The sequence below is a fragment of the Chelonoidis abingdonii genome, chromosome 1 (assembly GCF_003597395.2).
Source record: "Chelonoidis abingdonii isolate Lonesome George chromosome 1, CheloAbing_2.0, whole genome shotgun sequence".
Taxonomy (NCBI): Eukaryota; Metazoa; Chordata; order Testudines; family Testudinidae; genus Chelonoidis; species Chelonoidis abingdonii.
The window spans coordinates 250,736,749-250,761,505 of NC_133769.1; the positions used below are offsets into that span (position 1 = coordinate 250,736,749).

Consider the following 24,757-nt stretch of genomic DNA (forward strand, 5'->3'; position numbering starts at 1 on the left):
GACACCTTATATGACCCCCTTTACATAAGATTCGGTGCCACTACAGGACCTTGGTTGCAACCATGTTCTATATGGTCCCAGATTATATCTATGTCACAGGGACTGAGCTAGTTAGCCACTGTAACTGTGACTCCTGAAATCGCTGTTCCTGTTTCTGCTGCTAGTGCAGCTGAAGCACCTCCAGGAGCACAGCCTGATGTTGCTGGGCAGCCTGCTGGGCCTCTTGCTGACTTTCAGCTAGTAGCTGCTGATTTTCAGCAGAGCTATGCTGCTGCTGGGATAGAAGTCTCATCAATGCTTCAATTTTTAAATTTTTCCCCTACCCTTGTTTCAGTGGACAACCCTCAAAAACCCACTTCGAGTACCAAGTTGTAATGGGGCCCTCACCTCTGAGCAACGGTGTGTGGTATCACAGTCCTTTTCTCACCTGGCTGACCCCAGCTGGGTCTTTGGTGGCTCTCTAGTCCTCCAGTCAAGTCACAAATTCCAACTGGGCCCCTTCTAGGGTATTAAAGAGGCCAATAAATAAATGGTCTATCTGCCTTCACTAGGATCTTCAGCCACAGCTCTGAACCCTTTAAATTAAGCCCTTCGTTCAGGCTGCCAAAGAAGTTCTATCCCCTTCTTGGGATTTATGTCACTTTACCTGTGGCCAACAGGAGCACCCAGGGCTTCCCACTATAAACAACAGCCACATATTTCTCAATTTAGTTAGTTGCTGCTTCTTCCTGGGTCTCTTCCTACCTAGCCCTTTTAGCTTCATCCTTATCTCAGGGTTAAAGTTCTTAGGTCCTCTCTCTCCCTGAAAACCCAGCTATGCAAAATGCAGCCAGAAGACAAACCTGTCTATCCCTCCAGTTCCTTTGGCAGAGAGGAGCACCCTTCCTTGCCCCTCTGGTCCCAGTCAGGCACTGAACTGCTAAGGCCAGGCAGCTACTTTTATCTGGGCCAGCAGGGCCCACATTGGCTGTTGCTAGCCCTTCTAACCCATGGAGGACTGGGACTCTATGGCTTCCAAAATGACCACTCTAGACATATATCTCTAGGCAAGCTTGGAGCATCCAACTCTACTGCTCTTGTCCTTCCAGCTTGCTCCTTCTTGGACTGGGGTGCAGTAGGACTGCAGGGCCATCAGAATAGCACTGCAAAGGTCGAATACACTCCGTTGCAGAGACAAACAAATCATGGGCTATATCTGTGAGCTGGAGTGCTTACGGGGTGGTTCTACTGCAGGCTGTTGTTTGCTAGAATCTTTACATATAGATTAAGAGGACGCAAGTGAAAATACTTATTAAGCCATTTAGTATTTCAGCGCATACTAAATGCACTGATGAAGATGGTTTTCCATTTAGGAAAAAGAAATACAGATTTTTGTTGGTGTTTTTTTGTCAGGTATTCCATCAGGAAACATGGTTACACATGCTTCTATGGCTCTGAAGATAGACACATGCTCATGGTTAACTTTGGTTGAAAATATTGACAATGGAGACTACTGGTATGAGAAATTATCGTGTTTGACTGGACAAGTGGAATCCAACAAGCTATGAGTTGTATTATGAGTTGAATATTTATCAGTAATGTTACCTTTTAGATTGTTTGTTTGTATAACGTATGTCCATGAAGCCAGAATGATCGCCTGAGTTTTCAGGAATATGGAATTTGACGAGTTTTCCATCTTGGCAGAGAGATTGATGAGGGTCTATATGCCAACATGAATTGTTTCTCTTCTGTTTATAGTATAGCAAGCTTTCCATTGATTCAATGGACATTGGTTCAGGCTCTTAGGGTCCTAAATAAATTGACCAGCTTTTCAAAAATGCTTCTTATTCTGTAGCTCTCATGTACATTGGGAACAAGTGGATTCTAAATGCACTCCAGAAAAAGTGTTCAATCTTAAAGTCAAAAGACTGTAAGACATGCTGTACTGGATAGTACTAATGTTTTCTCAAGCAGGTTATCATTCCTTTTCATTGAATGAGATGTTAAGGCCTTTGAAAGCAGCAAAAAAGCCATAATCTCAGGTAGCACAAATTTCTTTCATTTGATTCCCTTTGAAATTTATCTGCTTTAAATGTATTCTTGTCCTTATCAAATGTTTGTTAATGCAACTGAAAAGATGAGCATTGGAGTCTTGCTTCATTTGTTAAACAATAAAAAATAAATTGTCGAACTAAATCACAAAAAGATTGAAAATACATTTTTCCTTCCCCAAAGAGATTACTTTCCCCTTTTTATTTCTTAAGACAACAGCAGATATTGAAATATATATATGAGTAAAAATGGGAAGGTAGAAGACTAACAATAGCTAGACAGAGCAGCTTTAATAAATCAGAGAAATAATCAGAATAGGATAGGATATTATCAATACTCTGGTTAATGATTCCTTGGTCAGATAGAGACCAAATGTTTTAAAGTTACCATATAACTAATGTTTACTGATTGCATAATTTAAAAATCTGATGCCTGAGACTGCAAACCCTTATTGAAGCAATTCTTCCCACTGCAGTCAGTGGGCCTATATGCATCAATAAGGATTTTCAGGATACAGGTTTTAATCTTCCCCCAAACATACAGTGTCTCTAATGTACATCAGACAGATAATCATATGCGCCACAATTTATCTGAAAGAAGAGAACTCTCAGATTCAATATCCTTTTCTCTTATAAAACTTGGCTCGTGCAACGACATCATTGGCATAATCATCGCCGGGTGTGCCCCTATCCATATTTTCATAACTTCGGACATTTCCTAGTCCTCCATTGTAGGCAGAAATCCCACCTGAAATGAAACATCAGAGTAGCTAACACAGTCAATATAAACTGGGGGTTTTGGGGGGTTTTTTTTGGGTGGGGGTGAGGATTATAAATATTCCCCATGCAGTGTATATAAACCCATCATACAACACTATGCTAAAGAATGGGACACCACTCAAACTAGATGAAATCAAGAAGCAGACAAACAGCATCAGTGGTGAAAAATTATGTGAGATTCTTTTAAATGCTTATTATTCTAGAGTGTCAGAAACAAAGAAGCTTTTAAACATAATTTTTGCCAGAGATTTTCCCTTAATCCCTATACAAATCTACACTATACCTTTCAGCTGTTGTTCCTTTGTCCATCTGGGGAATTTTTTCTGGATTCCCTTAATCATATCGATAAGGATTTGTGTAGCATCAAGGAGATGATCTTCACCATTCCACCGTCCAACAATACTATGGTGGTTTTATCAACCTAGAAGAGCCGAGGGGAAAGAGGATATGTTTATGCAGTTTATTTCCCTCTCAATATCCTCTACATATTTTTAGTTGTCAAATTTTGTTTGATAAATCAGTTTTGGTCTTTAATGTCCATGGACCTCCACTGCACTTTTTGCTGTGCCCTGAGCACAGACACCGAGGATAGAATGTTGGACTGTGCTAACGAAAAAAACGTATCTTAAAATGCTGCTTCTTTTCCATTTCAAGTTGTAGTTGTGCATTTGGCTACCTACCACTGGTCTACTGTCTGGTGCTGCAGTATGTGGGCCACATCTCCTGACCCACGGAGGAAATTAGGGGCTTTATCCAGAAAATCTTTACTTCTCCTCCTTAAAGGTTGTAATTCTTCTGAGTAGTCTCACTGACTTCATTACAAACATAGAATGCCACAGAGGACAGGGGCCTGGCTAAATTCAAAGAAATGCAAAAGTTCAAAATGAACCATAAAATTACACTCTGTTCTTTTGTTGTTGGATTATCACTGACAGTCTTATCAGAAGAAGTATGTACACTGTGGTGTTGGCCAAGTGCATATTTTTAAATCTATTATTATCACTAAGGACTCAGTGGCATAAGACTGTGGATAAAGCCTGCCCTGTCATTCTGAGCCTGCCAGTTTTCACCTGTCTTTTTGTCTGATGCTCTCTCTCAAACTTGCTGCTGCCACTAAGTACTTCACTTTTCTTGTATAGAAGCATAAAATGCACAGCCTCTTCAGGGAGCTCCATTAACCCACAGAATTAACTGATGTTCAAACTGAAGCACAAGAATCAGCTTCTATAACCCCAGGTCTGACATATGTCCGTGCAATGTGTTGCTGCCTCAGCAATAGTTCGTTTTCTAATAGTAGGGTGACCAGACAGCAAGTGTGAAAAATCGTGATGGGGTGGGGAGTAATAGGAGCCTATATAAGAAAAAGACCCCAAAATTGGGACTGTCCCTATAAAATTGGGACATCTGGTCACCCTATATAATAGCGTGCCGAGTATCAATCTCAGCCTGAGCTGCACTAGTGAGAAATGAAGCAGGCTTTCTCTGTTAAAACACATGGATATACAGTAGTATTTTATTCCTAGTTTATTGATCATTACTGACCTGCATCAAACCAAATGCATTGCCGTTATCGCCCCAGCCAGCCTTTAGGAGAGTTCCAGCATGTGACTCCCGAGAGATGATACCAGCGATCACTGCTGGATCTACACATTTTTTTTTGCCAGCGCTCTTAATGATGGCTTTATATTTGTTCATATTATTTAAGTCCCTCTCAGCAATCTTTTCTGATGCAGGACCTCCTGTAATAAATGTAAAAGTAAACATGTTTTCTTTAAGATTATTAAGCCAATATGAGATTTTAAAAGCCGAAAGCTCTGTTCTGCCATGTGAGAACCTTTGTGAAAGTTATGTGCGTTGTGAAAGCAAGGCAAAAAGTAATTTTGCCTTGTGTAATTAATGTGTAAAAGGTGGTTTAATTCCTATTTCTTTAGGTCCCAAAATGAAGGTGAGTAGGCTTGGGAGGAGTTGGAGTGGGGAGCATGCTCAGCCTCTGAAGAGAAACTGACAGCAACCTATCGGTGTCTGACCGATGCAGGAGTGACGTTGAGAGTTGCTGAGAGGAGTCACATCTACCCCTCTGTGGCCAGAAGAACAGGACTGTAATATGGGGCTTCAAAGGTAAGAGGGGGATTCAAAATGGTGGGATTCTTAGGGACAGACGCAGAAGACTTATGTAGAGGGGGACAACTGCAATTAGAGACAGTCGTTCCCAATAGTTGCACTTTTGCCTCATTTTCTTTTGGAGTCTCAGCACCATTTCATGCTAAATGAGGAGGGAATCTCAATCCTACCCACAATAGAAGGGTTTGGCATTAAGTCCAATTTTATTTGTAGAGTAAAAGAATAGGGAGTGCCTTTGATTTTCCGACAGTACCAGATAAACTGTTGATCTAATGTGCAAGTAACTGGTGTGGCATAATGAGGACTAACCAAGAGAATGGGATCGGGAATTTATCAGTACCACTCCCAGCTCTGCCACTGTTTGCTCAACAGCCTTGGGAAAGTCACTTGGTTCAAATTTTAAAAAGTGATTGTTAATTTTGGATACTTTAATCAGAGATACCTTGGGTCTGATTTTCAGAGAATCTGAACATTCACAGCTCCTGATAAGTTTAATTAGAGGTGCTTGTGTGAACACTTCTGATAACTAGGCCCTAAATGTCTGAAGTTGGACACCTAAAGAATCAAGACATGTGTAAACATTGATTTTTTAATTTCTGGACCATAATCATCCCAAGGTTTTATTAAGTCTTCCTCTCTGTCTTAGGCCTTGGCTACATTGGAGAGTTGCAGCGCTGGTAGTGGGTTTACAGCGCTGCAACTTACTCCCCGTCCACACTGGCAAGGCACATACAGTGCTGTATCTCTCTGGCTACAGTGCTGGTTGTACACCACATGGACGAGTTGAATAAAGAGAACAGCGCTGGCGCTGCAGCGTTGGAGTGCCAGTGTAAACAGTGATTAATCTTACTACGCGGTAACTGACCTCTGGAATTTTCCCATAATGCTTTTAACTAAAGAATTCTCTTTGTTTTGTTGTGAACTTGGGGCTCCCAGAGCTGCTTATCTAAAAAACAAACACAGCAATTGTTTGCTGAAGCAGAGGCAGGCAGGGAATGTCCACAGCCAGTGTTTGCTTGAGGAGAGAAACAGCACGGCAGGGGGTAGGGGGGAGAGAGTCTGTCGGAGCAGCTGCTTATCTGGTCTGAAGGCTATTTGCATTTAAGAATGAATGAGAGAGGGGTGGGGGAAGTGGTCAGAATTTGCAAGGCAGCTGCTGACACAGTGTCGGCTCCAAAAATCCACTCTCTCTCTCTCCCCCACGCTCCCTGTCATACTCCACCCCACCCCCGTCTTTTGAAAAGCACGTTTCAGCCACTTGAATGCTGGGATAGCTGCCCATAATGCACCACTCCCAACATCGCTGCAAATGCTGCAAATGTGGCCACACTGCAGCACTGGTATCTGTCAGTGTGGCTACACTGCAGCGCTTTCCCTACACAGCTGTAGGAAGACAGCTTTAACTCCCAGTGCTGTACAGCTGCAAGTGTAGCCAAACCCTTAGTTTCATAGTGAAATGAGGAGAATAATACTAGCCAATCAGAATGTTGTTGTGAAGTTTAATCAATTAATGCTTGTAAAGTCCTTTGAAGGTGTAAAGTACTATGGATCATTGTGACGAATCTGTATGCTGAAGTACAGCAACAAAGCAGCAGAATTATACTCACCACAGTAATCTAAACCTTCTTGTCTTGCAGTTTTACAGGAAGCCCCAGTGGTATCAACCTTGTTTATGTTACCAAAGCATCCAGTCTGACTCTCAGAAGTACCTGAAAAATTAAATGCAGATATTTTACAGTAAGCACCTATTGTGAACATAAGTAAAGCTAAGAGAATTCGAAGTCATAAACCAGACTCTGGTCCACTTTGAGATGGGTACATTCCATTGTGAGTTGTTTTGGAAAAAGATCTTGTGGAGAGGAGGACTTGTTTGCCAGAAGACACTGCCTCAGTTGAGGGGGAAGGCCGGTGCAGAGATGTGTCTTTCACTGGTCTTTAAAAGAGGCCAGACATGAAAGTGTCCTGACCGCTACACCCCAGTGCTTCTCACTGAGAACACCTGATTCTCACTGCTTGCAAGAGTCATCCTTGGTACTGAAAGCTGCATTGTCGAATATAGTTTATATTATATTCCATTTGCTATTGCACCAAACTCATTCTTCCATATCCATAATTAGGTTTTGTAGGAGTGGTCAGAAAAATGCCTTAGTCTCTTATATCTCCCCATTCTTACAATCATCTCTTTACACTGTTGCTTTGGCAGTGAGCTTAGTGAAATAGACATGGACCTCAAACTCACCAAAAAGGGCAGCAAGGCCCAGAATCATCAGCGTTAGTAGCATGGGAGCGGTTCTTCTCAAGCACCCGAGAGAGTCAGAAAATAAATCCAGGTCTGCAGAGAAACCAAAATATCTAAATGTACAGTACCACTATGAAGAAATACAAAGAAATGATGGGGACTTTCTTCACTGAATGAGCAAGTACTGAGATAGAAGGGAATTTTGTGTATTAGTGTATAAATACTGGGACTGAGGGCACAATAATAACTCTGCCTCTCTTTGACACGGCACACAAATAAGGTCCTTTCAATGTAGAAAAAATCTGAGAGAATCAACACAACAAGTTGTAATAATTTAATTTTGATCATAATGTGTCTCTGTAGCATCTTACTAGCTTACTTCAAAATACAAACCCCCATAATATTTGATCTGGAATTAGTAACATTCATAGTGTTTAAGGTGACCTGCTGCTGCTACAAATGCACCTTTATTCTATGTCAGGGTCCCCTACACCCACTGTGCAGTTGATTGCTAACTGTTATTATTTCTATGAGCAGAGCACAGGAGATTATCATCTCCAATTTTTTTAGCAGCTCCAGAACTCTGGTTTTCTCTAAAGTGATCTATAATCAACACGTGCCTCATCTCTTCTATTCACTGTACAGCAGAGACATAGTAATAACCACTAAGGGTATATATACACTATGAGCTAGGGGTGTGATTCCCAGCTTTCATAGACATTCTCTTGCTAGGTCTCATCAAGTAAATGCTTTAAAAATAATGATGTAGCTGCAGCAGCACAGTCAGTGGCAAGTGGCCGTATGGGCTAGCCGTGCTAAGTACATACCCATGGAGTTCAGGCAGGTTTTTACTTGGCACAACTAGCCCATGTGGCTGCTTGCCACTGTCCATATTCCTATGACAACACAACTGATTTTAGTGCCCTAGAGTGAAAAGAGTGAGGGATTATGTCTATGTGAGCTGAGACTCACACTCCTAGCTCATAGTGTAGACTTTACCTAAAGGACAAATCCTGGAGTCTTTACTCAAGTAGGGTAAACTTATGTGGTCTTTCATTACTACCCAGAGGATTTTCTAATGAACAGAATTCAGAATAGCTCCCACTCTGAATTAGCTTAATATTTTACTCACCTGTCTTCAGCTTCCCTTCTCCTAGAAGATGGCTGTTTTGAGGAGCTTTATATATGCTAGACAGTACTTCCCTGTTTACTCAGCATGTTCTTCTGGTATCAGATGTGATCAAATTTACTGTCAAGTTTCGTAATGAAAACAAACTCCAGTGTGTCCCCTTGTGGGAGTTGGCATGAGGGCAGATGTAATCTTCCACTACTTGGCATGATTCAAATTTCAAAACAAACAAAAAAATTCCTCTTCCCAGCAGTTCTCCCCTCTCCCTCTTCATCTTTCTCTGATTTCACAACCTCCTCCCTAAATGTTCTGTGGCAAAGTCCAAAGCAACGACAAGGCATTCACCCTCCCTGGGAACATTTTTCCCCAGTCTGGTTCTGGTATCACAGACCCTTCTCAGGAGATTCTGTGGGAACTAACTAAAAACATTTTTTCTCCTTGGCAGGCACAACTAGTTACTAGAGGGTGGGACCTCACTGCACACATCAATGGTTCCTTGCATTCCTCCATTACCCCCAAACCTTACAAGTCATCTAGTGGGATGTCCACCTTCTTGGCTAACACACTGGAGGTTGAACTGGGAACCTCTAGAGCTAAAAGCATCAGCTGCTACAGATTGAGCTAAAGTGTTGTATTTGGTGACTTTTGCAACTCATCTCCTCTGTTTCCTGGGCACAGAGGGGGACCTGGAACACTCTCATCAGAGGGGTACATTTGCATCCTCACACCTCCGTCTATTGCAGAGACATGGTGCAACCCTCTCTCTTGTAGTAAGAGGAGGCCTTGAGATATAAACTTTGGTATCAGAGGCCTGGTTTGAGGCCTGAGGCCTGAACTAAAGTAATGGTCAAGACTTTGCTAACATAAAGCAAAGTTAAGCTGTGAGCCAGAGGCAGGCCCTGCTCACAGAAGCTGGCAAGAAAAGGGCTGATGTTGCATAAACATATATCCACATAGTGTATTGAAGCATAAACATGGTACCAGAACACTCTATACTGGAACATTCCACAGATAACAAGGAACAGGCTAACCCATCCCAATGACAGGGGCAAAAGGGTAATATGATGGATAGAGTTGTTTTGTTCGAACCAACATGCACAAGGTGAGAGGCGGCACCTTACTACGTAGAGGGTTGTACCTTGCTGTGTAGAGGGGTTGCACCTCAATACGTCAGGAGTGATGTGTAACTTGTTTGTACCTTTGTATAAGAATGCATTTCTGGGGCGGTGTCTTTGTCCGGCCGAGGCGGCAGTGGAAAGTCCCGCCACTGACTGAGCCGAGTCCATTGCCAAGAGGCACTTTCTCATAGCATGCCCTGAGTTAGACTAAGAAATCTACAGGGAACTACTATTGTGTCCATACGGCAATAAACCTGGCCGACGTGCCTTCGTACTTTACTAGACTCTGTGGTCATTGGGGGTTCTCTTCAGGTCTGCTGTGTCAGCTATCTGCGCAGAGCTGGGACAGCACACAGAGAGAACACACGCACGCAGCTGAGTGATATCAACATTGAACAGAGCAGAGCACAACACCGGTAGCATCTGACAACACTGGTGACCCCGACCGCTGATCTGGTGAGTAAGTGAGCTGTCCGCTGTAAGAATCACAATCTAACATGGCAGAAAACCTCGAGCTAGGGAACCCCCTGATCCCCTTCCTTATGATCCCCATGGAGATTGATAACTCTTGGACCCACTGGATTGCCAGTAAGGGGAGTCCATATGAATTTAAAAAAGAGAGTGGGAAAACATGAACTGGCATATGTAGAGCGATGGTATAAACCGAGGCTCTGAGAAATAGTAATAAAAGTAAAATAGCAAGAATTTTGCAACTCATGTCTATGGCAGTGAGATGGCTTAGACAGCATGCTGGCCAAACAAGTAATGGAAAAAACAGGGGAAGTAGAAGAGGCAACCTGGGCAGTTGAGCACTGGAAAGCCCAAGCTCTTTTAGCAGGGCAACAGGCAGTTCAGACTCATGATATGCTTGAGCAAGTAAAGCAGGAAAATAAAAAATGGGAGACAGCTGTAGAAAACCTGCAGAAGCAAAAAGTGCCATCCTCTGGTGTTCAACGCACTTCAGGTGCTGTTATGGTGCCTGAAGAATGGGGACAGAAGTGGTAAAAGGTGGCCCTAGTAAAATTAAAAGATGAAATGGGGTCCACTGCATTGCAACCATCACCTTATAATAAAAACCAGGTTCCAGTTAAACTTAAACCGGAACCTAGACTGGTGCCTGTCAGAACAGGACAAGTAAGTATACAGAAGGAAAGAGTAGCAAACAATACTCTCATTGAATTGGTAAATAAAATGAAGGAAAAAATGGAACAGTTCACAGAGCACATTAGGAAACAGGAGCTGTGACTCGATCGCAGGGGAGTAAATAAAAAAGAATTTCAAAGTAAAAAACTGAAATTAAGCAGGTTAACACCTGGAATTGATGCATTAACATATGGAGCTGCCCAGAAACAGTTAACTGCAGCAAAAAAGGGCACTCCCACTATTCAGTTGGCATGCACACAAAAGCAACAGACACTAGGGGAACAAATTCAGGTTTTACAAGAGCAGGTAACTACCCTCAATCTCCTCTCAGAGCCAGGATAAAAACCAGGGGGGCAATTCCCAACTGTGCAGGTTCCCAATTGCTTTGACCCACGGAACCACACTCTGCACTCATATCTAAAAATAGAACCTTCTTTCTCAAATATTTTTACATATCAGTTAAGTTTTGTCCTTTATACGTTTTCTCAGTTTGCTAAACTCTCTGCTGCTGCCTGTATTTTCAAATACCTTGATGGAGTTAATCTCTCTTGGCTCAGGTCTCGCTACCTTCCTAGGTTGCTCTTCACCCTCCCTTTTCCTTCGCCTCTTCTCACTTCTGCTCTCTCTCTTTGTTTTAAAAGTTACAAGTTGTAGTTTTTACAGAAACCTCCAAAAGATAAAGCAATTTAAAACAGAACAAAACAAGAAACAAGAAGAAAATAAGGTAAAAACTTTAAATCCAGTAAATTAATTATTTTAACCCTTCAGGAATGCAACAGCTGGAATCATTCCTAACTTTTTGGAAGATATGGTTGCCAAGCAATAGAAATGCACTCTCTGCTTCTAATCTAACCACTAACTAATATTTGAAACATGGGCTTTTCTTATTTCCATGTAGCAGAGTTTTAAAATAATGTTAAATATAAAGTAATGCAAAATTCCTTGTTACCAAATTAATTTACAATACTATTTGGCAAATATAATATATTTTATCAAATTTATGCTACAAGTTTTACATAAGGTAATAACTTCTTTATCAAATGTGTAACTCTTTTTACTTTTATTTTTGGTTTGTGTATTTTGTGTAGTTATGAACAGAATTCTGGTGCCATTTGTTTTTAATTGGAAGTTTGTCCTGTATGTCATGTGTGGTGTCTTGTTCTATGGTTGATGTGTCACGTGACTATTTTTTAAATTATTTTTATTTTGTTGCAGCAAAAGTCAATTTTATACCCTTTTTAAAAAAAAGATTATGAAGATTTTGGTACCACACTATTTTAAAATCATGGCTGGGGTATAATCATAGTATTATTAACACCAATTTTTTGTGCAAAGTTCAAAAAGGTTTCAGTTACAAATATATGTACATATATTTCTGCCTCAACAAATAATGCAATTGCAAATAAAAATAATTCTCTTTTATCAATTGCGGTTTTGTTTTTTAATTTTTTTTAAATTAGTTATTCAAAGAAAAAATGTAAGGGGAAACCTCAACTTTAAGGTAAACATAATATTAACAAACTGTCAATTTCTTGTTTGGGCTTTTTATAAACTTGTTTGCACTTTTAAATATAGTTAAAAGAATGTCATAACCAAAATGTTTTAAAATAACAATTTATGCATAAAGCTAACCAAACAATTTCAACAGGTTTCCACCTTTGGCTCCCAAATGTAACAAGCCTCATGAAATTATACCCTCAAATACCCTCAAAGTATTTGCATGTATCTGTATTTAAAATGTAGTTTGGTTTAATTTTATAGTTGGTTTAATTTTGTATGCTTTTCTTTTGTTATGTTATGTTAATGGGAAGCAATGGTTGTTAAGGTTTGTGCTTCTAAATAGTTAACAAAAGTGAAATTGGTATCACAAGCAAATTAACTCTAAAAGCTTGTTAAAATTATGTTACTAACTCTTTTGCTGTAACAAAGTGTTCAGCAAGGGAAAGCAATACACCTGCTCATGGAAGATTGTGAGCATTTATTTTAGCTGTTAAGCATTACATTTACTATGAAATATTAGTAATGCACCCTGAATGAATGTCTATGCAACAATTGCAAAAGTATAGCTGTGTTATAAAAGACTTGGGCCCTATTACATTGTTCTTATTACACTGTAAACAAACGAAGTTAAAACTGTGTATTAAGTTTGGGTTACTGAAAACCAACCAACAAACCAAAAAAACGTTACTGTTTACTAACCAAAGTTGTTTAAGTTGCATCCCACAGACCAAAGACACCAGATAAGATCAGTATACAGTGAAGAAACCCCCAAGAATCAAGAAAAGAAAAATGAAGTGCTTTATAAATAAGAGACTGGTCAAATACACCTCTATCTACCATATATGGACACTTACGTTAACAATCAGATAAAAACCACTAGCTGGATCAGGAAAACTGTCATTTAATTTCAACTTGGTTATTGTGTAAAAACAACTGTATTATTGCTGTACTACTGTATTATCATTGTACTGCTGCATTAGTGCTGTATTGTATTATTGCTGTGCAGCATGTACACTGTGCCTGACCTTGCTAAATTGTTTAACCAACACACAGGTAAAAATCAACAAACGAATGGCAGCAAACAACATGAAGGCAAGGAAAAAACAAATTGGTAAAGAAATTAAGTTACATACTAACTACGAATTGGATAAACAAATTCCCTGTTAGTACCAGTCATTATTTGGGTCAGCGACACTGCATCCTAACTGAGGCACATGTTATTCAAAACAATCTTGTTCAGTATCTGGGTACCAATGTTAAATCCTGACACAGCAATATTTGATAATATTTAATAAATTGGTTACTGTCCGTTCAGTAGGTTATCTGGAAGACAGCATCCATAAAAAACAACTGAATCTACATCAACCAATGGAACAGAGAAGCTACCCACTTTTGTTTCCTGCCCTGTAAAGCTTACCAAGGGTGACAAGCAGCAGCAAGGGTAACCTATAACATGAATGGACAGTACTGTGTAGTAACTAATTACACTATATTTATATATAAAGGTCTCAGTGGTAGTGTCACTACTCCAAATTTCTGTTTTACTTCTCATATACATAGCACTGTGGGACACACTGTCACAATCCCTATCCCACTCAGCCTACTACTAATGAGACAGGTGATAACTGGAATTGCCCTAATACGAGTGTGTTTCTCTCTGTGTCACCAAAGTAAAAGGGTCAGAGTACACCAGTAGCCTGGAAAAACATGGTTACGCTTGGATAAAAGGTGGTGTCATATGTACACATACATACTATACATATATGTCCATACACACTGCAAATATATATGCAATATCCATATAATTCATATATATTAATTATTTGGGAGTGCCTCTAAGGCTCAATCATATTCCTCAGTCATGGTCCCGGGCCTAACATTCCCAGGCCCACCATAAGGGACTAAAAAATAATTGGATAATAAAATCTGCCTAACAGTCGTATGAGGGAATGTGCAGAATAAAAAGACAGACGGAGCATGAGTGTATGGATGGTAAAGTAAGATAACCACATAACAGTGTTTAGCCCACTGGGTTATCTTTAGTCCATGCATTATGCTTTTCCGGGACGATGGGTAAACATCCTCCCCATAAAAAGACAAAAAGTAGGGGAATGTAGTAAGAGGAGGCCCTGAGATATAAATCTTGGTATCAGAGGCCTGGTTTGAGGCCTGAGGCCTGAACTAAAGTAATGGTCAAGACTTTGCTAACATAAAGCAAAGTTAAGCTGTGAGCCAGAGGCAGGCCCTGCTCACAGAAGCTGGCAAGAAAAGGGCTGATGTTGCATAAACATATATCCACATAGTGTATTGAAGCATAAACATGGTACCAGAACACTCTATACTGGAACATTCCACAGATAACAAGGAACAGGCTAACCCATCCCAATGACAGGGGCAAAAGGGTAATATGATGGATAGAGTTGTTTTGTTCGAACCAACATGCACAAGGTGAGAGGCGGCACCTTACTACGTAGAGGGTTGTACCTTGCTGTGTAGAGGGGTTGCACCTCAATACGTCAGGAGTGATGTGTAACTTGTTTGTACCTTTGTATAAGAATGCATCCCTGGGGCGGTGTCTTTGTCCGGCCGAGGCGGCGGTGGAAAGTCCCGCCACTGACTGAGCCGAGTCCATTGCCAAGAGGCACTTTCTCATAGCATGCCCTGAGTTAGACTAAGAAATCTACATGGAACTACTGTTGTGTCCATACGGCAATAAACCTGGCCGACGTGCCTTCGTACTTTACTAGACTCTGTGGTCATTGGGGGTTCTCTTCAGGTCTGCTGTGCCAGCTATCTGCGCAGAGCTGGGACAGCACACAGAGAGAACACACGCATGCAGCTGAGTGATATCAACATTGAACAGAGCAGAGCACCACACCAGTAGCATCTGACAATACCTCTTAACAATCAGTGACTGCATATAGTCCCCTGCTTTCCCCTTCCTTTCACACCTGGAGCTCTGGGAGTCCCTCATTTCCTCCCAGCCTCCAGTGTATGAAGCTTCCTTCTTTCAATGCTTCCCAGATTGGACACTCTTGCGCTCTCCCCCAATATGGAGCAGGCTTTGGGGAGGCAGTACGCCAGGCGGGAGGAATGGAAGAAGATTCCTCCTCTCTCTTCTGCCTCTGGCTTCCCCTGTTGTCTGAGCAGCCACCCGACAGGTGGTAGGCAATTCACAGAAGGGAGAGCAAGGAGCAACTTTTTAAGTGCAAATGGCTTTTCTGCTTTTCCCAAAAATCAGCAGGGCTCTGTCCATTGATGACTAGCATGTTCCTTGAGATACTGGACGTGATCGGATGTGATGTTCAAAAGTTATCATGTTATATCCCGACAGACAGAGAAATAACATTGAGTTGAGTGCAGGGTCAATTAATGATGAATATCTCGCCTAAGGCAACAAAACAAATATTTTAAGTTTAGCTGAAATAGTGGACTGAGGAGTTATTTTTGCCTTATTCTTTTATTACCTAACTTGTATGAAGGAGAGAAAACACCAGTTGACTCCAGCTGGTGCAATCTATTCTATTGACATTGGCTTTGCAATACTCATTCTTTGCATTCTTTGTATTCTTTGCAATACTTTTGGCCACTGTTGGGGTTTTTTTTGAACCCTGAAGATGGGAAATAGTAATTTCTGCCATGCAACAAGACTACATTCCATTTCTGGAATAAAGCAGAAAGGTTTATTTCAACACATTTCTCAGGAGCAATGGGTAGAAAATTGCAGGCATGTATATTTGAGTGTACAATGCAGGCACTGTAGGCATTTCTGGATTTTAGTGATTTATATTATGACATTGAGCCTCTTCTAGATTTCTTGATCAAAAAGTGTTGCAACTTATATAAAATACTTCCGTGAAAGTTATCAAACCACCCACAAATAAAAGGGTGGGAGCCTCATGGTTAAGACACTATAGCCTCTAGAAAGGTGGCTTCTGGTCACCGGCTCCCATCTCTGCATCTTGGTTCTCTTAGCACAGCTGTGCATATTGCAGAGCTGCTATACTTCCTCTTAGTTTTTATCCATGAAATGCTGAGGACTGAGACAATTTTAATTATGTACCTTTATGTGTTAGGCAGAGTTTACCTCCAAACCAAGCACCAAAGATACTGACTACACCAGGTGTCAGCAACCTTTCAGAAGTGGTGTGCCGAGTCTTCATTTATTCACTCTTAGTTAAAGTTCCGCGTGCCAGTAATACATTTTAATGTTTTTAGAAGGTCTCTTTCTATAAGTCTATAATATATAACTAAACTATTCTTGTATGTAAAGTAAATAATGTCTTTAAAATGTTTAAGAAGCTTCATTTAAAATTAAATTAAAATGCAAAGCCCCTCGGACCGATGGCCAGGACCCAGGCAGTGTGAGTGCCACTGAAAATCAGCTTGCGTGCTGCCTTTGGCACCCGTGCCATAGGTTGCCTACCCCTGGGCTATACATTAAACATAACTATACATAGTTACTTATACTATTAACCTGACAGGCATCCCCTGAGGGAGAGTTAGGCTTGAGAGGAAAGCGCTGATTGAGGATGGAGCCCAGTTGGACAGGAGCAGGCCTGGCTAGCGTAGAGTCAGGACATTGTCACCAGGAAAGGACTGCTGTGTGGAAGCCTGCAGTCACTCTCTGGTCTTAGAGAGAAAAGAAGGAGAAACCCCGGGGATAGGTGACCAGATGTCCCATTTTTAAATGGACAGTCCTGTTTTTTGGGACTTTTTCTTATATAGGTGCCTATTGCCCCCCACCCCCTGTCCTGTTTTTTCACAGTTGCTATCTGGTAACCCTACCTGGGGGGACAGTAGAAGCCTTGGGATCCTAAGACAGGCATACCCAGAAGGGTGGTAGATAAAGAAGTATGATAGAGACAGAGTAGGAAGCAGTCCAGTGAAATAGCAGCCAGAGATCTTGGTTGCTGATTGTAGAGTTCCTAGGCTGGAGTAGCGGGTGAGCTCATTTTCCCCTACCATCCACTGATGTGGTGGCATAGCTTTGAACTGGAGGGCTGCTGGGAATGATGTCTGGACAGCCAGTCCAGTGAGACTGTGATACCTCAGAAGAGGAGGACTATACAGTGACCTGGCCAGAGAGCTGAGTCAAAATGAGAGAGCATCCTGAGTCCTGGAAAGCAAGAGGGGCTGCAGGGTAAGCAAGTGACAGAAGAAGGCACTATACTGGATAACAGATGATCCCCAGACCCAGCCACGAGGAGGCACCACAATAGTGAGTACCCCATTACACCGTGTACCATGCAATGTATGTGTCTGTCCTATTTCTATCTCTGCACCAAAGTACTTTCCTGCCTCTGAGATTAGAAGGGATGGGTACATGGCTGGAGCTCTCTTTCTCTCTCTCCCACACCATGCAGCAGACTTTGGGGAGGCAGCAAACCAGAAGGGAGGAACGGATGAAGCTGCCATTTCTCTGTCTTCTCAGCTGGCTCAGGATCTGCCCTGGAACTTTCAGGCAGCCGTCAGCAGGGAGAGAGCACAGGGGCAGCAGAGCCTTCCGAAAATGTGGGGGCTAGAGCTCCTGCCCCTTGAGGTCCCATCCTGCCTCTTTCCCCAAGGCCCTGCCTCTTCCCTTGGAGGCCCCACCCCTTCCCTTCCCCTGGAGACCCCACCCCTGGCCAAGCCCAAAGCTGGAGCCCGGGGTGGGTTAGGAGGGCTGAAAGAAGCCCACTCCCCACATCCCTGCCCCCCGGGCTCCCCACCCAGAACAGGTGGAGAGACCCAGGCTCCCAGCAGCAGCCCTCACAGTGGCTCTTACTCTCACCTGGCTCTGGCCAGGGGGCAGGGCCTTGGAGCCACAGCTCAGCCATGGCAAGAGCTGTGTGGGCAGCTGTGGGGAGCCGTAGTGCGGACCCTCCACCTGCCTTGGGCAGGGACCCCGGGGGGGCAGGGACATTGGGAGGGGGCTTCTCTCACCCCCCACCCCGCACCGTGGCAGGTGGAGGGTCTGCCGTGGCTCCCCACAGGTCTTACCATGACCGGGCTGCAGCTCTGACTCCAAGGCCCTGCCCCTCGGCTGGAGCCAGGTTGGGGTAAGAGCCGTGTGGGTAGCTGTGGGGGAGCCAGCGCATGGATCCTGAACCTCCACATGCTCTTGGCCAGGCGGGGAGCCTGGGCTGCTTTCGTCTCCCCTACCCTGGGTGGGGGGATTCGCGTGGTTCCCACAACTGCCCAGAGTCCCTGGCCGGGCTCAACCAGCTGCTGGCCTGGCCAGGCGGTGGGACCTCAGGGGGAAAGGGAGGGGAAGGCGCCGGAGTCTGACCTGGTGAAAAGTGGACAAGCGAGGCCCATCCACTTTCAAAAAGTGGCCCCCTGCCCCCTAATTCTGGCGCCACTGGAACAAGGACCAGCTTTTTGACTGCAAATGGCTTTTCCAGTTTTCTGATTTTTACCAAAATCTGTAGGACTCTGCCCACTGATACCTAGAACACTCCTGGAAACATTAGAAGTTATAATGTTACAAAAGTTATCACCTTACACTCAGATAGGCAAACAGACAACTGTAGTGCTGATGTTCCAGGAAAGCCCCACAGGTCTAAGCAACAGTGCAGGGCACTTCAAAAATGAATGGAACATTGTTGGTAAGTTTAGTTATTAGGTTGTTTATAGGTATTTGTAATTTTATGTTACATTAATGTTGGTTTTCTTAACTGTTACTGTTATGTTTTGGCTTGGAAGGGAAGATATGGAATGGGGAATTGTGCCTTGAAGGACTGAGCTTGTCCAGGTGGGGTGCTGTGAAGCTGTTATGCACAGACATTTGGAACAGGACACAAAATAAGGCAGAGCTCTTGCAAGCTTCTTAAGCAGTGAGGCCCAGATCCACAAAGGGACTTAGGCATCACACCTAACTTTAAAGCACCTAGAAAATCACGGGAACAGCAATGCAATTCACAAAGTGTGACTTAGGTATTTAGTCTCCTTATACAATGCATGGGGAGAGATAGGTGCTTTAGAATGCAATCCACAGAAACCAGCACACTAGGTAGGGAGCTGCCTAAGCTGCTCAGTGGGTGATGCTGAGAAGAGGGGTGTATCTTAGCCCTGGTCTACACTATGAGTTTAGGTCAAATTTAGCAGCGTTAGATTGATTTAACCCTGTACCATCCACACGATGAAGCCATTTTTGTTGACTAAAAGGGCTCTTAAAATCAATTTTTGTACTCCTCCCTGATGAGGGGATTAGTGCTGAAATCGACCCTGCTGGGTCGAATTTGGGATATTGGCCTCCGGGAGCTATCCCAGAATGCTCCATTGTGACCGCTCTGGACAGCACTCAACTCAGATGTACTGACCAGGTAGACAGGAAAAGCCCTGCGAACTTTTGAATTTGATTTCCTGTTTGGCCAGCGTAGCGAGCTGATCAGCACAGGTGACCATGCAGAGCTCAATCTCCCAACCTGCCATAAACATCTCCCCCTTACTCTCACAGATATTGTGGAGCACACAGCAAGCAGTAATAACAATGGGAATATTAGTTTTGCTGAGGTCTAACCGAGTCAGTAAACTGTGCCAGCGAGCTTTTAAATGTCCAAAGGCACATTCTACCAGCATTCTGCACTTGCTCAGCTTATAGTTGAATTGCTCCTTAATACTGGCCAGGCTTCATGAGCCATGGGAGCAAGGGGTACACTGGGGTAGATGCGACCGCGCAGTGCTGCCAACTGGGAGAGCAGCCTGAGGCAGAAGCCTCCAGCTGGCATGATATTCCAGGCAGGACTGAATCTCCATTAGATGAAACTTAAAGAAGGGAATGACCTGGAGTCATCCCCATTTTTGTCCAGGCACCCCCGACCAACCTCACCAAGGCCGGCCAGGAGCACCCAAGTCTGCCTAGGTGCCCCTGACCAACCTAAGCGAGGTCAACAGGAGCACTCACGGGATGATGATGACGGCTAGCAGTTGTATTGTACTGTCTGCTGTCTGCAAGGCAAGGGGATGCTGCTGTGTAGCACTGCAGTACTGCGTCTGCCAGCAGTACCCAGGAAACATATAGTGACAGTGAGCTGAGCGGGCTCCATGCTTGCCCTGGTATGCTGTCTGCATGGGTAACCCAGGAAAAATGGCGAGAAACGATTTTTTGCCGTTGCTTTCACGAAGGGAGGAAGGAAGGGGGTTTGATGACATCTAGCCAGAACCACCCGCAACAATGTTTTTGCCCCATCAGGCATTGGGAGCTTAACCCAGAATTCCAATGGGTGGCAGAGACTGCGGGAACGGTGGGATAGCTACCACAGTGCAACACTCTGAAAGTCAACGCTAGCCTCGGTATTGTGGGCTCACTCCACCTACTTAATGTGCTTAGTGGGGAGACACACACACGACTGTATCAAATGGATTTCTAAAAAATCAACTTCTATTAAATCAACCTAATTTCGTAGTGTAGACGTACCCTTAAACTCCCCCCTGTCTTGGAGTTCAGGGCCTAAACTCTGGGCTGGAGGGAGGCACCTATTTCTGCTCACAATTTAAAGCCAGGAACCACTCTCCTGGAATCTGGTGATTTAAGCACCTAAACTGATCTTTGTGAGTCCAAATTAGGTGCCTGCACATCTCCTGACAAAATGGCAAGGAGAGGCCTCCCTTTAGCCTAGTAGATTGGGTACTCAGCTAGGATATGGGAGATTCCTTGTTCAAGTTCCCCCTCTGTCTGATGAAAGGGATTCAAACAAGGATCTTCTATAGGGTGACCAGACAACAAATGTGAAAAATCAGGACAGGGGTTGGGGGGTAATAGGAGCCTACATAAGAAAAATACCCAAAAATCAGGACTGTCCCTATAAAATTGGGACAGTTGGTCACCCTAATCTTCTGCCTCCCTGGTGAGTGTCCTCAGCAGTGGGCTATGAAATAATCTGATGGGGGAGGGAGAGTATCTCTTGTTGAATTTGTTCCACATTAATTGAATAGTTAGAGAGTGAGGTTTAAAAGAATACCTTACCTAGAGCTCTAGGGAGGCCTATCTTATCTCAGGTCTCTAACCTGTTGGGGTCTGGGGAGGGGTCAGTTTGTTCCCCTTAACTTACCTTTTCCATGCGGGATTGACTTTTAAACCTGGCAAATTTCTTCATTCTCTCAGCTCAAATGCTTGGATCTTCTGCCCAAAGCCAATTTTCTGAGCGCTGTCAGGGGTAAAGCCAGAGTGTCTGAAATGTTTGTTTTGGAGGATATATCTGGATTCATTTCCTCCTTCCTGGATGCATTTACTGACAATTCTGATTAGAATTTACTCAATACATGCATACAGTATTGGGCCTCAATATAGTTTCACAACATCTCTGCAAAGAAACTACTGATTTTTTGCATAAAATTTAGATTACAGTACATATGAATTGCCACACTGGATTACAAACAAGGTTTATGTAGTTTCACTGTCCAGTTCCTGACAGTGGCCAGACCCTAATGTGCAAGAAGGAAGTGTAAGAGCCTAGTCCTATATATGTTTGATCCAGTAAGAGACTGGCTTAAGCTGTGGAGCATAAGGTTTATTTCCCCTTCCAAAATTCTTGTTCTCATTATGATAACTCCAGATATTCTTGACATTCATATAAATTCCCCTTTGAATCATGTTAAGTCCTTGGCCTCTTGGCCTTCCTGTTCAGCAAGTTCTATAGACTAATTACACGCTGCATAAAGTATTTCCTTTTATTGGTTTTGGCGTCCCTGCCTTTTAATTTCATTGGATGTCCCCTTGTTCTTGTGTTCTGAGTCAGAGAACAGGAGTGCCTGCTCTGCTTTCTCTATACCATTAATTGTTTTACAGACATAGCATATTCCCTCTTATCTGACTACTCTCTAAGGTGAACAGTTCCAGTCTTTCTTCACACGAGAATTCTTCCAGGCCCTTGATCACACTAGTATCACTGTTCTCTGAACCTTCATCTGCAATATCCTTTTTGAGATGAGGTGACTAGCACTGTGCGCTGCTTTCCAGATGAGCCCATGCCATTGATCTATATAAAGGCATTATAAAATTTCCAATGTTACTTTCCATCCTTTTCCTTTTGCATCTTAATTTCTTGTTAGCTTTTTTCTACCACAGCTAGGCCCTGTCATTCAGCCCAGATGACATTTGCAGACAATGCAGAGGCAACAGACAATGGAGACGGAGCTGCCCAAGCAGAAGGAAGCCACATCAAAGGAAATGAGAATTTGATGCTGCAGTAGAGTCACCATCAGCAACTCTTAAAAGGCCCATGTGATGAGCTGCTCAGATACCTGTTAATCTGTATCTGGTGACATCAATGGCTGGAAAATTACAATGTTTTTGGACTCAGGATCTGAAATAAGTCTGATCCATGAAGAAGATTTATTGTAGGAGTTAAATTGTTGACTATTAATCATCAACCACTGCAGACAACAGGAGATAGCCTGTTCCCACTGAAATTGGGGTCTCTTCATTCTAAGCAGATTTTTGTTGTGGGGCCCAATATTTCTAGTGCTCTTGTATTGCGAGTCGATTTCATCTGAGGGAATCATAGAAATTCCTGGGGTATTAATAGTACACACTTGTTCCTACACAACACTCAAATACCCGTGCTGGATGTGGGTGGGAGAATCCTGGGGGAGGCAACTCTTGGGGAAGACTTAGAGGTGCCTCTACCATGCCTACAGATTGACAGTGAGAAACTGCTTCCTGTGATGACTTGGAATTAAGTTGTGGTGAAGAATTGGAGTCTGCAGCAACAAGGGCTGGGTTCAATGTATAGGGGTTCCTGTTAACAATACAAAACTGAACTGGCTTGAAACCCCAACTCCCAGGACAGTCTCTACATTATCATTTCCTGAACCAATGTCCACACACCAGGTCTAAGGCTTGGCACCTAGATCTGCTCATCAGTGATTTCAACTCTAGTAATCACTGAACAGAAACAAGGACTCTCCATTGAATCTAATGAGTTCTGTCTTCAACCACTGGAGAGGGGAAGATCAAAGGGTGTCTAGGACTCTTTAGGCAGAGTTCACACCACTAGCTAGGAATACCTGTTCCTATCTCCTCTCATTTTCAGTGGGATTTGATATCCCTACCTCCCACTTAACAAGTGAGGTTCAGTTTAGGGTAACCACCTGAGTCACTGCATGTTAAGTCCTATTCGGCTGCCCTTTACTCGTACAGTCAGGACAGCAACATTTAATTACCCCTGTATTCAATACTAAAGTGAATTATAACCCGAAACCAGCCAAGATTGATCATCTTGGCAAAGCAGGTCTGTCTGCTACTCACTTAGGCAGAGTGGACATGTGCAAATATGGTCTGCTCCTGAGGTCTTTTCCCCCCGTGCATCACTAGATGTCAGGGGAGAGCTTATTCAAACTCTACTTACGCTGGCAAATGTTGATCTATTCTTATTGCACAGAGGCTGTTTCCTTGAACTAGCTTCTGCTGTGCCCCGAGCTGATAAAGCCTCTCACTTCACATCTGGCTAACATAATGGGTCCAGATAAAGTGGAGTGTGTCCCAAGCCATACACTTGACTGTAGTAGCAGTACAAATAGCTGCACTCTATGAGCGGGCAGTCCTTTCTTATATGACCCAGTTGGCCACATAGAAAACATATAACTTAGTTCACTTATCTCCTCGGTGCCTGAGGCATCAATACTTCTTGTGGGTTCCTAAATATAGAACTGTCCAATAATTTCTCTCTCCTTGTGTCCCCTTTGCTGCCACAGGGTTGGAATTTTCTGTCATCTTGTTTACCTCATTATGGTCCCCTTGATCTAATCCTTTGTTTGGATGATTTGGTATCACTGAATTCCATACAGGCCTATGTTCTCAATACAGCTTCATTGGTAGAAGTCGACTGATACCCCTGGACCCAGCTTTGGACTCCATCAGGCAAGGCCCTTAGAAATTATTCCAGGACTGTAAGGTCCACTGCCTTATCCAATGAATTTATGTCAGGCTGCAACCAATTTTGTTGCCATGTATCATAGCCATAATGCCACCAAACTAGAGTGTATTCTCCCAGAGGCAGTGTGCTTCTGGGGTCAGCCCCAGTCTACCTAGAATGGCCTATTCTCTCATTTGTGTAGGACCGCACCTGCTCAACAGACAAAGGTGGTAGGATGCCTGAGCTTTTCCTGAAAGGAATGGGGCCACATGAGCTGTCCAAGAGGATTCAATCCACCTTGTTGTGGCTGCTACCTTCTCGAAGGCACACAAAAACACCCAATTTTGACAGGCCCAGTACTGATTTGCTAGATTTCACTTCTCTGAAAACCACCTGAATTCCTGGGTCCAATTCTCAAGGTGCTTCAGGAAATGTTCATGTTGAGCCTGTCGAGTCTATTGCTATTATGAACATAAGAACAGCCATACTGGACCAGACCAACAGTCCATCTAGCCCAGTATCCTGTCTTCCGACAGGGACCAGTGCCAGATGATTTTAAGTTTACTTATCTGCTTTTAAATGTATTGTTGTCATTATCCAACCTTTGCTAACATTGCAACTGAAAAGATGAGTCTTTGAATCTTCCTTTACTTGCTAATAAGATTCTTATTCAATTTCCATTTGATTAAAAGCATCTATCCCAGTCTCTAGGCATTTCTATGCAAAATTAATATATATACAGATAAAATCCCCACATACTATCTGTTTACAGGCACATGTCCAGCTACAATGAAAAATAAATTGCCAAACTAAATCACAAAAAGATTGAAAATACAGTCTTCCTTCCCCCCAAAAGA

The 24,757-nt window shown here is 43.0% G+C and overlaps 1 protein-coding gene across 1 annotated transcript; it reads right to left on the bottom strand.

Annotated features, from left to right (window-relative positions):
* Positions 1–2,213: 2,213 nt before the first annotated feature.
* On the bottom strand, positions 2,214–8,336 carry LOC116816299 (lysozyme g-like). The gene is given in 6 exon segments (XM_032765403.2): positions 2,214–2,778; positions 3,094–3,231; positions 4,349–4,549; positions 6,539–6,640; positions 7,171–7,263; positions 8,303–8,336. Coding segments are annotated over 5 exon segments (618 nt in total). The 5' UTR covers positions 7,214–7,263; positions 8,303–8,336; the 3' UTR covers positions 2,214–2,644.
* Positions 8,337–24,757: the final 16,421 nt, after the last annotated feature.